Source organism: Zalophus californianus, chromosome 11 (genome assembly GCF_009762305.2).
Source record: "Zalophus californianus isolate mZalCal1 chromosome 11, mZalCal1.pri.v2, whole genome shotgun sequence".
Taxonomy (NCBI): domain Eukaryota; kingdom Metazoa; phylum Chordata; class Mammalia; order Carnivora; family Otariidae; genus Zalophus; species Zalophus californianus.
Genome location: NC_045605.1, coordinates 2,223,505 through 2,236,521, shown reverse-complemented (window position 1 = coordinate 2,236,521; position 13,017 = coordinate 2,223,505). Strand labels below are relative to the sequence as shown.

General features: G+C 44.7%; 1 protein-coding gene across 2 annotated transcripts in view; it reads left to right on the top strand.

The window, feature by feature from the left end:
* Positions 1-969: 969 nt before the first annotated feature.
* PDGFD (platelet derived growth factor D) overlaps positions 970-13,017 on the top strand; it is a 229,909-nt gene continuing 217,861 nt past the window's right edge. Inside the window, exon 1 of one of the 2 annotated variants that reach the window (XM_027579123.2) lies at positions 970-1,412. In XM_027579123.2, the coding sequence (XP_027434924.1) occupies positions 1,286-1,412 (127 nt within the window). In that variant the 5' untranslated portion in view covers positions 970-1,285. The remainder of the gene's footprint in view (positions 1,413-13,017) is intronic. The other variant, XM_027579122.2, reaches the window with a different exon arrangement.

The following is a 13,017-nucleotide window of genomic DNA, read 5'->3' as shown; positions in this document are numbered from 1 at the left end:
AATTATGTAAATTTGGATTTTAATTCAGCTACAAAGCTAAATACCAAAATTATTTCATATAATTGTCACCACAGCCATACAGACTAAAAATTGCTACCCTCCTTTTCTAAGTAAAGACACTGAGGCTCAAGAGGTCAAGCGATTTGCTCAAGGTGACAAGGCCGTAAGCAGCAGAGCCGAGACTTACTCCTGTTCCAAACATAGTTCCTCACCCCGGAGAGATAGATGCATGATGCAGAAGTTCCTAGAACCCACAGTCAGGTCCTCTGGACCTCTGAGCTCCCAGATACTGAGAGGAGGGAGGCCCAAAGGCCTGATGCTCCCTGCCTCTTGCTATGGACCATGAAGAAAAAGAAGGAAAAGAATGTAATGGTCTCTCAACTTCACCTTTCCAGCGTGCCCCGGCTCACCCCCACCCTGACCTCTAGCCCCTTCTACTGGGCAGGGCGTGGGAGTGGGCATAGGAGAGCACTCCTGACCCTTTCTTGTTCCCGTCACCACATGGGGCCATCACAACTAGAGCCCCGTGAGATAGGAAGGACCTCTGTTCCCCCTCCCACCGGTGGGAAAACGACCTTGACTCAGCTAAGGTCACGGCCGGACCGGAGCTCGTAAGGAGCTCAGAATCAAGCTTCTTTACCTTGCCCTGGCCCACTTTCTCACCTAGTGATATCCTGAATAAGCAGAATCTGATTCTGGCCCAACTCCAGGCCCCATCCCCAAACCCCCCACCACCGTGGAGGGAGCTCTGCCCCCGTGGGGACGGACTAGCAGGCCGCTTGGGCAGAGGCGCTGGGAGGTGGGCCTCTCCCCGGGGTCCGCGCTCCCCGGCTGGCGGACCGAGCGGGCCTGAGCCGCGGCCGCGGGGGGGGAAGCCGCGTCCCCCCCTCCCACGCCCGCACCCGGGGCCCGCTGGGGGCGGGGCGGAGCGCGCGCCTCTGGGCTCCGCGCGGCGGGGCTGGCGGAGGACGCACGGCTCTGCGCGCCCGCCCGGGACGCCGCGCCCCCGCTGCGTGTGCTGCCGCCGCCGGCCGCCGGAGGGGGCGGACCGGCGTCAACCTGTGGTGTGGCCCGCCACCCTCCCTCGGCCTGCGGCTGCACAAGGAAGTGCGGCGCCCACACGCGCTCCGAAAGTTGGGCATATGCAGGAAGTGCGCGCCCAGCGCGGCCACTAGCTCCGCGGCCCGGCCCTCGCGCGGGAGCGCAGGCGGCGACAGCGCTGCGTCCGGCCCGGCGGCCCCCGGCTTTCTCCTGCGGCGACGCGGTCCCCGGCTCGCGGCTCCCAATGCGCCCGCTCGGCCTCGTCTACACTCTGGTCTGCGCAAACTTTTGCAGCTATCGGGACACTTCTGCAGCCCCGCAGAGCGCATCATCCATCAAAGCTTTGCGCAACGCCAACCTCAGGCGAGATGGTGAGAGATTCAGATTTTATTTTCTTTAGTTTTTTTTTTTTAAAGAAATCACGTTTTTGTTGTTTTGTTGTTGTTGTTGTCATCCTTAAAAAACTTTTTCATATGAAGCCTGGTGAAGGCTTCGTGGCGGCAGGGCGGGGTGGCGGGGTGTCTCGTGCTTGTCCCCATTCCTGAATGGGCCTGGGGGCTTCGGGACGCGTGCCAGCGGCGTGGGGATCACATGGGTCAGGTGGCTCATTTCCCTGCACCCCAGAGAAGTCCTCTCTGTGCCGTAGTCACTGATCCCAGGGTCCCGGAGCTGCAGAGCTGCAGCCTGCGCCGCCCCTCGGCCAGGCTCTTAACCTTTTGGACTGGACACTCAGATAGATGGGGCATTTTTGATAGGCGGAGGGACTCAAGAGTGGCTTTCTCTGGGTGATTTATTTTATTTTTATTGTATCAGGAGGAGGAAAGGGAATGATGTCCTTCAGTCCTGCAGCCGTATGTGGAACAGAGAACTCATGTGTTATTTATTTTGGGGAGATGGCCGTGTGCAGCGTTTGCCGTTTATGTCCCCAAAGTGAATTTCCCCCGGGGGTGCAGACGCTCCCTGGGAGACTGGGACAGCCGGGGTTTCATCAGTACCGCAGGGGGCTTGTACTCTTAGTTTCCCCGCACAGAAGGTTTTCCAACTGTTGCAAGAAGCAAGGCTGCTTAGCTAACCTAAGCAACGTGCCAAGCAGGCTTGTTTGTTTTCCTTTGCTCTGGAGGACACCTGGGTCAATGGGTCCCAGACACTTTAATTGAGCTTATTTAGTTTCTAGGCTACCACCAAGAGCTGAACTTGATTTATTCTTTTATTCCCAACTACAACTGATGTTGCCAGTAGTTTGAAGCTGTTTCTACCATCTACCTGAACTGACCCATAGTCTTTTGTTTTTTCCCTTCATCAGTACCACCTTTCTTTCTGTCTGCCTGCTGAAAATTCTAACACATCCCCCAAGGAGCTCACCAAGCTGTTCTTAATGGCTTCACTGTTTGAGCGGGCAGTATGTGTTCTCCAGTAAATTCATAGTAGCCATCTTATGCCCTTATCAGTTTCTCTCTTGATATGCCCTTAATTTGGACTTTACAGCAAGGCTTTTGAACTTTGAAACAACAACAAAAACCTAGTATATTTTCTGATGATAAGTACGCTATGGATTTCAGTGTGCTCGAGTCCTACGAGGTGGTATAGTTGTGTGGAGAGGGCACAGGGAAGCCTCAGGGTCACCTCCTGGCCAAAAGATGCCCCTGTGTTTCCAGAATTACTTTATCACAGTGTTGTTATGTGAAATATTCCAGAAGTGGCTTGCCCTCCATCTTAGTTAAAGTACAGAGTTTTCTTACTAAAACTTAAAAAAAGTTTTAGGCTCAAGACCAAACTTTTATAGTTTTGCTTCTGTCATTAATGTTTCCGCCAGGGACAATCTTCTAGTGGAGTTTTTAGATTTGTTAAGGTTTACACTTTATATGCCCTCTCAGCTGTGTAGAATAAAATGCCATGTATAATTTGCATGACTTCATAGCCATAATTTTGTAATTCTTAGCCTCCCAAGTATCAGTTACAAGATGTCAAGGACAGAAAGTGAAAAGTATGTAACCATTGCCTGGTAACCCAAGATTCCAACTGAAACCAAGGCATGCAGCTCATATTTTTTTAAAAGAATACTCTCCTTTTAGTTTTCATTGTTAAAACTCTGTACATCTGTCTGGTCTATATGATAAAGGCTTTATTTTATCAGAATTTTGAAAACTAACCTGGATCTATTTATTCATATTTTAGTTAAAGCTGTTTTGCAGTTTACTAACAGCACACACATGCACACACATTTTGATTAATTTGGATTGCTCAACACTTTCCTCAATGTCAGTCTCATTTTGCAAACAAAAATAGGTGGGGGAAAGGTTAGATAAAAAAAATTGTTATATACAGAGTAAAAAAATTCATACTCATAATGAGTTGTTAGTTTGGGGAATTTTCAAAAGGCATCTTACTCTTAAGTGTTACAGAGCATGCATTCTCAAAGAGCGACAAAATTGCCCTAAAGTAGCAAAATCAGATCTTAGAGGGTGAAAAAAATCTTAACTACTACAGTGGTTTGTGGTCCTGCGAAGGGCAGGAATATGTAAAGAGATAGTGTATCTGTAGTGTTAACATTTCACGGGGAGGAGACATGATTAGGAAAAAAGTCTAAACAGGCTCTTGAAGGGAGGAATGATGATAACGAAAAACAAAATTGAGAAACACTGCCGCAGGGTTTTGCTGAGGGGTTAAGAATAAAGGTTCTTTGAAAAAGTCTAGACATCATCTGGAAAATCTTAATCACAACAGTTGGGCTGTTGAGAGAAAGTAATAACGTATTAAATTAAAACGCTTGTTCTGATTCCAGACATTTTTAACTGGTTCCCCCAAAGTTCCTTTGTCAAGGAAGACAATAATCTTGTTCTTTTGACTATCGGGTTAAGACAGGGTGTAATCCTGGAGAGGACGTGGGCATGGAATGTAATAAGGAGAAATACAGAAGATGAAAGTTTCCAAACATTAATTTAGGGTCCCCAGAAGATCGGGCTTTCCTATTACAAGTGGTAGGAAGTCACAATAAAAAATTAGCCATGACCCTTGAATAGGGGTTTTAGAAATCGGTATCTAATGACGGAACTATCCTCATTCACAGCTGAGTGCATCAATTTGTTCCTGCTGACCCTGTTAGCTGCCACTTAATGCTGGAGTCAAGATAAGAACAAACAGGGCAGGCATCCTGTCATGGGCATGCGATGTGGTGGATCCTGTCCAGCCTGACACCCAGAAACCTTGTTTTTATTCTACCTGTATGTCATAGCTCCAGATATAGCTAGAATAGCTAGAAATGGTGTAGAAGTGTTAGAGTCGATCAGTGATAATCTCCTTCTACCCAGAGTGTAGGAGGCCGGTCTGCTGCTGTCTCCTGGCCAGAACTCTCCATCACAATATATTTTTATTGTAAAGGGGTTATCTGCAGACCCCTTCCCAGCACACCTGCAGAAGGGTTCAAGGTGACCCAATGGTGGTTGAATTTGGTCCCTGTCTCCAGGAGGAAACTAGATTCTGCATCTAAGAAGGAGAAAAGTATCGTTTGCAAAACTTAATTGATTATTTACACTTCCTTATATCATATTTATTATTTTTAACTGATTTACTTTTGATACCCATGCCTGACCTGCCTCCTAGCTCAGGGAAAGTCTTAATGATAGCAGCAGAGTTCCCATATTCTTGTTTTAGTGCCTGCACAATTGTGCTTTTGTAATAACTGGCCACAACTGGTGTTGCTCAGAGTGTAGATCAAGAAGTGTAAAGGTAGCAATTAACTGACCGTATTACTTACTGATTTTAAAATCGAATAGACAGAACTTCCTGCTGGGGTGTGGGCTTCGGGGATACAGATGCACTCTTCATTTTCTTGACCTTTTGTTGTTTTCTGTGTCGCTTTCAGGTGCTGGTGGGAAAAGGTTCTGAATTTAATGTTGTTTGTTTGCTTAATATGCTGATACTTGAATTGTCTGTTACATTATCATTATCTAGTCATAGGCCTGCAGGTTTACTAATTGTGGTCTTAGATCTTTAAGGAGTCAACCTTGTTTCTTAGATAATGTGGATTTCTGTCGTCAATGATGACAAAGATTAGATCTGTTAGAAAAGGCAACAAAACAGAGGACGATGTAAACAAATTATTAGGGTTTGTTTTTTTGAAGTAACACTGACATACAATACGCTCTGTATGCACCCCTATATATAGGATATGTGTTCTGTATATTGCAGCATTATTTACAATAAACAAATTATCTTCAAAATGTTTGAAAGCTGAGAATCAGGTTAGTGTCAGGTCTTATGTTCTTCTGGGTTTATATTTTCTGTTCAACTCTGAGGGCATTAAAGTTTCATAATCTCATACAGCATCGTGGTGATTACGTATTTTAAATGTAACATGGCTATGACTTGCTGCCATGGGTTATAGTATTTAATATAGATTCTTCTAAAGAGGCGAGTTTAAACAGGTGGATGTACACTCTGTAGGAGGAAATGCCACTAGATTGTGAGTTATGGTAATGACGTTGATTTTTGTTTATGGGATTTCCCTTCCAGGGAAGGAGAGCAAAACTTTATTGTTTCAGAACAGTATTGTCAACCAATGGAGCAGTGTCCCAGAGTCATTGATCTTTACTGATCAGTGATAAGCATGCTGTCACACGGGTCTCTTGAGTATGCATGGTCTCAACCCCATCTTTCTGAGTCTGGAAGGATGTGTGTATTTATGTGTCTGTCCTTGAGAGCTGAGTCATAATGCACATCATCTCCCTTCTGGAACTACTCTTTTCAACTTACCCAGCTGAATTGATCTGACTAGCTTAAAAAGGTACTACCTAAGCATTAATAAAATTCCTCCTTATATTAAAATAAGAACATCTTTTAAGTGAGCTGGGGGTGGCTGCTCCTAGCTCATCTATGCCACGTCCTTTAGGTAACGATTTGTCTCTCACAAAGGAGTCAGATGGCTTAAGGTGGAAGTGAATCATGTTTGAACTGTCTGTCCCTTTTAAAGGTTGTCTCCTTTTAGTTCATTCCTTCTTTGGTCTGGACTGTCCTCTAAACATGGAAGTTTGGAAATGAATGTACAAATAGTTCTTTGTCCTGCGCTCTGCTGCTGACCCCCACTGTTACTTATTCATCTCTATGGCAATTATTTATTGTATCTCTAATCTTTGCCAGTTACTGTGCTGGATGCAGAGTTATCTAGCACATTATGAATAAAACAGGCATGGTCCCTGCCTCCTTCCAGCCTATAGTCTCCTGGACAACAGAGACAAATGCATACTTCGTGCCAGTGTGGTACCGTTGTCTTTCAGGTGCATTCGGGAGAGTCCCAGGATTGTCTGCCCCTCCTTCAACAGAACTATTTTACATGCATCCCTACATTTTTGCTTCACATATCTGAGTCCATCAGAAGAGTTTTATTTGAAAAGGATTTATTTTGCAATTAGAAAAGTGTGAAGGCCCAGTGTAGTGTGATATTTGCTTTTATGGAGGAAATGCACAGAGGTATGGGAATTCGCAAGGAGCACCTAATCTAGATTTGAGGGATTGGGGAAGGTTTCCTGCAGGAAGTGGTATCTAAACTGGGGAATGAAGTGTGAGTAGGAGTTAGAAGTTGGGGGCAATGAGGAAGCAGGGTGGAGATTGCTAGCGGGAGACAGCCCTTGCCAAGATTTGGAGGTGAGAACGCAGCCATCAGGTGTCCACTAAGTAGAGGTCTGGGAAGTGATGTGAGGGAGTTTGGCCATTATTTGTAGGGCAGTGAGAAGCCACCAAAAGAGTTAGTTTGGAGAAAGATAGGGCCTGTGCTGTGTTTGAATACTGACGGCCAGTGTTCCTGAGAAGTCAGCCAGGCCAGTGATGTGATCAGAACAGTCTCCCTATACTTCCGCTGCCCATGGGACATGAACACGGGACCACTTAATTTTCAGCATGATCGGGGTGGACGTGACTGGTTTTCCTAGCCTGAAATTTCCAGATGTGAGGTGCCAGTGTCCTGGGACGTCACTGAGGTCCCCTCACCCTGGGTGCCCCCCCCATGCCTCAGCACGCTAGATGCTAGATTCTGCTCCCTGTACCTGAGGTCTCGTTCAGATCATGTAGAGAGGGAAAGCAACCTGTCTGGTGTGTTTACCACATTTTAAGGTATTTCAAACTTCCATATTTCAGATTTAATGCAATTTAAAACATTTTTACATTGACCATTGACTTTTATGTGAAGGACGGTTTTGGTAAAAAGGTACAGGGGGATAATACATAATAGCCAAAAAGAAAGAATCCAAGACAAATACTGCATCAAAAAAAAATGTTCTCCCTCCCCACACTGTATTTCAGGACCAAATGTAAGTCATAAGTAAAGGAATAAGCCCATGAGACACTAAAGTGCACAAGGGCACATATAGGAAGAAATATTTTCTTCCAAGCACTTTTTTCCAGAATAAGAATGAAGTATGCCTTGTTTTTACATGTGTTGATGATACATATAATAATGTATTTTTGCTCTGCTCTGTACCATGGTATGCTGACATCAGTATATTATCTTTAATATTCATAGATTAGTACTATGCTTTTTTGTGCTTTGTGCAGGTTAGTGGTTGTTGTGTAATTGGGAGACAGGGGTGTCTCCGGAAACACCCTGCTACAGGCATAGGAGTTGTCTTTCATATGAGGAGGGGTGTTTTCTGATTTTAGGTTTTTTACTTGAGCACTTTTTTGGTAGAGTGTTTACAAAGACAGATAGAGCTTTAGAGGCAGCACTCTGCCTGCAAAAGTGAGCCAGACATGATTTGGAATCTTGTATCTTAGGATTCTTGATTTCTGGAATTTGGAGGCCAGCATGCTTTCTTGGGACTGCTGGGTGTGCTGAATAAGCTGTGTTAGTTTTGAACAAGTCATTTCAGACCCAATAGGTTCTGCATTTCACTAAGACATGCAATAAGCAATGTAGCAACAGTCCACTTTTATTTTTTAAAGATTTTATTTATTTATTTGTTCATTTATTCATTCATTTATTTATTTTAGAGAGGGAGTGCTTAAGCGGGGGGTGGGGGGAGAGAGAGAGAGAGACTCTTAAGCAGACTCCCTGCTGAGCCTGGAGCCCGACCTGGGGCTCAATCTTATGACCCAGAGATCATGACTCGAATGGAAATCAAGAGTTGGATGCTTAACCAAATGAGCCACCCCGGCAGCCCAGCAACAGCCCAGTTTTACAGACTTTAGCTCTTCAGCAACCTCTACTATGTAAAATGCAACCAAATGAACCAGTAAGTATGCAGCAAATCCCCTTAAAAGCCAACATCAGTGTTGCAGAGTTTTTAAAGAGTTTGTAAGTTCATGTGGTAGACACTGAAAGACCCTTCGCCTCTACTTTCCATCTAATTCCATCCCCCTTGTTTTGGTGGTTTTCACATCCACAGCAGAATAGGAGCGTGATATTGGAATAGAGAACAAGACTGGTTCGAGTTACATACGCTGTTGGTACGGAGAACTGACAGCTAGTAGTTTTTCTGCCTCTTGGTATTTCCATGCCTTGGAAAGCATTCATAAGATCTAAGCAAGCATTGCTGGCTTAGGCTTCTTACTGAATAAGGGCAGAAAAGTTCCTACCTGCAATGTCTGTGTCCCCTGAGAATTCATACATTGAAATCCCAACTCCCAGTGTAGTGATATCAGGAGGTGGAGCCTTTGGGAGGTTATTAATGGCATTAGTGCCCTTCTACAAGGGACACCAGGGACGTCCCTTTCTGCAATGTGAGGATACAAAAAAAAAAAAAAATACTGGATCTGCCCAGGCCTTGATCTTGGACTTCCTGGCCTCTAGAACTGTGAGGAATAAACTACTATTGTTTAAAACCCACTCAGTCTCTGGTATTTTGTTGCAGCATTCTGAATGGGCTAAGACATGCCTCGCTCCAGATTTCACTAAGGAATTACTATATTACAGCCCAGTAACGTTGCTGATTTTTAAAATCATGTCCTTGATTAAGGCTCCTTGGGGGCTCAGTCTGTTGAATGTCCAACTCTCGATTTCTGCTCGGGTCGTGGTCTCAAGGTCGTGAGATCAAGACCCACATCTGGCTCTGCTCTCAGCAGGGAGTCTGTTTGGGATTCTCTCTCTCTCTCTCTGTCCCTCTGCCCATCCCTGCCCCCCTCGCAAGTGTGCTTCCTCTTTTTCTCTCTAAAGAAATTAAATAAATGAAGTAAAATTATGTCCTTGAGTCATAAAGGAAAGTTTAGATAACGTGTTTGGTGGGTTTACCAGTATCCTAAACTGAAAGTGCTATTAGCTTAAGTATATATGGATCTCAACCAGAAAATTGGCATTTCTGTGACAACATTGTGGAAAAGAATGATTGTAGCCTTCATGTTAATAAACATATTATCATTCTTTTGGTGGTAGATTTGTGTTTGTCAAGAGGGAAATGGAGAGGGATATAGATTTGTGTTCGTCAAGAGGGAGATGAAGAGGAATTTTATTGGCACTTTGGATTAGACCATATTGGGGTCAGAATTCTTAATAACTTGAGTGAAGACACAGAAAACACATCTGCTAAACTTGGTTATTTTAGCCGGAAAGAATAGGGAGTTGGAGTAGATGCAGAGAGGCAGGCTTTCACCATAAAGGGCCAGGTACTAAATTCTTTAGGCTTTCAGGCTATAAGGTCTCTATTGCAATGACTTGACTCGACCACTGTAGTATGAAAGCAGCCATGAAATTACATAGAAAAACAGGTGTGGCTGTGTTCATTCTAATAAAGTGTTATTTGCAGAAACAGGCAGTCGGCCTACAGGCTGTAGTTTGCTGACTACTGATGTAGAAAATCCACATGCTCTTAGGTGGAAATGATGGACTGATCCTATGAAATTCAACAGGAATAAGTGAAAAATATCATTATTTGGCTAGAAAACAAGAGCAACTACATAATTACAGAATGGAGTACTTGGATTAACATCAGCTCATACCACGATAGATCGATGGATGGATGCATGGTTGGATGGATGGATGATCGGATGCGTAGATAGATAGATAGATAGCTGACTGGATGGACAGATAGATGGATAGATAGGTGGATGGATGGATAGATGGATGGATGGATGATTGGATAGATGATAGATAGATAGATAGATAGATAGATAGATAGATAGATAGATAGTTGGCTGATTGGATGGATGGATGGATGGATGGATACATGGATGGATGGATGGATGGATGGATACGTGGATGGATGGATGGATGGATACGTGGATGGATGGATGGATGGATGGATAGATGGTTGGATGGATGGATGGATGGATGGATAGGTGGATGGATGGATGGATGGATACGTGGATGGATGGATGGATGGATGGATACGTGGATGGATGGATGGATGGATACGTGGATGGATGGATGGATGGATGGATAGATGGTTGGATGGATGGATGGATGGATGGATAGGTGGATGGATGGATGGATGGATACGTGGATGGATGGATGGATGGATGGATACGTGGATGGATGGATGGATGGATACGTGGATGGATGGATGGATGGATGGATAGATGGTTGGATGGATGGATGGATGGATGGATGGATGGATGGATGGATGGGTGGATGGATGGATGGATGGATGGATACGTGGATGGATGGATGGATGGATACGTGGATGGATGGATGGATGGATGGATAGATGGTTGGATGGATGGATGGATGGATGGATGGATGGGTGGATGGATGGATGGATGGATGGATAGATGGTTGGATGGATGGATGGATGGATGGATGGATGGGTGGATAGATGGATGGATGGATGGATACGTGGTTGGAAGGATGGATGGATGGATGGAAGGATGGATGGATGGAAGGATGGGTGGATACGTGGATGGATGGATACGTGGATGGATGGATACATGGATGGAAGGATGGATGGATGGTTGGATGGATGGATGGATGGATACGTGGATGGATGGATACGTGGATGGATGGATACATGGATGGAAGGATGGATGGATGGTTGGATGGATGGATGGATGGATACGTGGATGGATGGATACGTGGATGGATGGATACATGGATGGATGGATGGATGGAAGGATATGTCTATATCTGTGTCTGTATCGTCTAACTGGTTTAAATGAACACAGCTAATGCTTCAAAAAATGGTGTAGTTGCTAAACAACAATCACTACTTAAACCTGGTATCAACATTAATATCGTGTCAGGATCAGGGAGGCCGAAGTGCTCTTTTAAGTCAGACTCTGTTCCAGTCCATCGTGTATGAGGGTTTGTGGTTAGGGTCTCTCTCCTGTGGACAAAGCTGCTGACTCCTTCAGTCCCATGACCTAAACCCACAGCTTACTACTCTTCTGTCTTTAAATTTTCCCTTCTTACTGGCTCCATCTCCTCAGCCAACATGTGTGGTCAAGTTTCCTTGCACCCTCCCATAATGTACACAAGCTGTTTTACTATTTTTCTACTTTACCACCATATAAACATCTTCGGTTTCACCACGACTCACCGTCTCCTCCTTCTCTCCTCTGCCTTACCCACTTGACATGCAGTCACTCCCGTGGCTCTACTGAACTGCTCTGGGTTGACATCACTGTGGTGACATCACTGTGACATCACTCTGATGGGCTGGTCTTATCTTGAAACATTGTCTTCCCTCGGCTTGACACTGCCTCTCCTTTGCCTTAACCGCTCCTAAATGCCAGGTTTGGAATGGTGATAGAAATAAAGCCAGAAATAACACAGTACTTGTTTTAGGTTCTTTAGAGGAGCAAGATGAGAGAAGGCCTTAAAAAGTGTATCTTACGTGCCTGGGTGGCTCAGTCGTTAAGCGTCTACCTTCGGCTCAGGTCATGGTCCCGGGGTCCTGGGATCGAGCCCCACATCGGGCTCCCTGCTCCGCGGGAAGCCTGCTTCCTCCCTCTCCCGCTCCCCCTGCTTGTGTTCCTGCTCTCGCTCTCTCTCTCTGTCAAATAAAATAAATTTAAAAAATCTTAAAAAAAAGTGTATCTTATGTGTTATTGTCCCTGTAACCATTATGAATAATGAAAGAAGTAGCAAAGATCTTAGAATGTAGTAAGGATTTTGTGAATACAGAGAGAGCACTCAAAGATAAAAATTGTATTACAACCCAGGAAGTGCTACAATCGCAATATTTTGCGGGGAGATATGTATAGATAGATCGTATAGGTGTATCTATGTATATATGAACTTAAAATGTTTTAAATAGAAGGGTATTTATGGCTATCGAAATATGACATTGAACACAGATTTTGACATTGAACACAGACACTGACGTAGATTTTGTTTTCTTATGTCATTGAGCGCACTCTTATTTTATTTTTTGTCTCCTCCGCTGGGTCTTCGTCTCACTGTCTGCCCTATAAATACTGGTATGTTTTCTTAAGGCTTTGACCTCAGCCTTATCGTCTCACTTTCCTCACTGATAATCTCTGGAAAATCTTAGTTTTATCCAAAGTGTCAATTGCTGCCAAAGACCTGTAAATATACATTTACTGCCTCTGCCTCTTCACTGAGCTTTGAACTTGAGGTCTGCATTGGCCGATCCCATGGGGGCTTAGAGTAAACTCTCCAATTTAGAGGCCTGAGAGTGAAATAATTACTTTTTTAAAAATATTAGCTTATTCATCCAGTGGTGAATGCCGTAGCAGTATTAATCCTTGTGGTTAATTCTTTCCGACACAGCACGGTTATGTCTGCCTGGACCGTGGGTGGGGGCAGGGGCAGGAGGGCTGCATCACTCTGTCGCCTTTCTGGACCCCAGCACCCCCCAGGGAGAATTGGCCACTCCTTAATTATCCCACATGTCCATCATAAAGCCCATAAGGGTACTCACTTATGTACTTATCTGACATTTTCGGATGTGAGCGTGCTTGTATGTAGTACAGCCGGGCATCCTCATTGTTCGTTTCACTGTCTGGCCCACGGGGGAATAAAGTTTCAGGAATCAGTAAATCAGTGGCAGCCAGGGTCTCCTTTTTGTGCCGGATCTTTGAACTGCGTGAGCC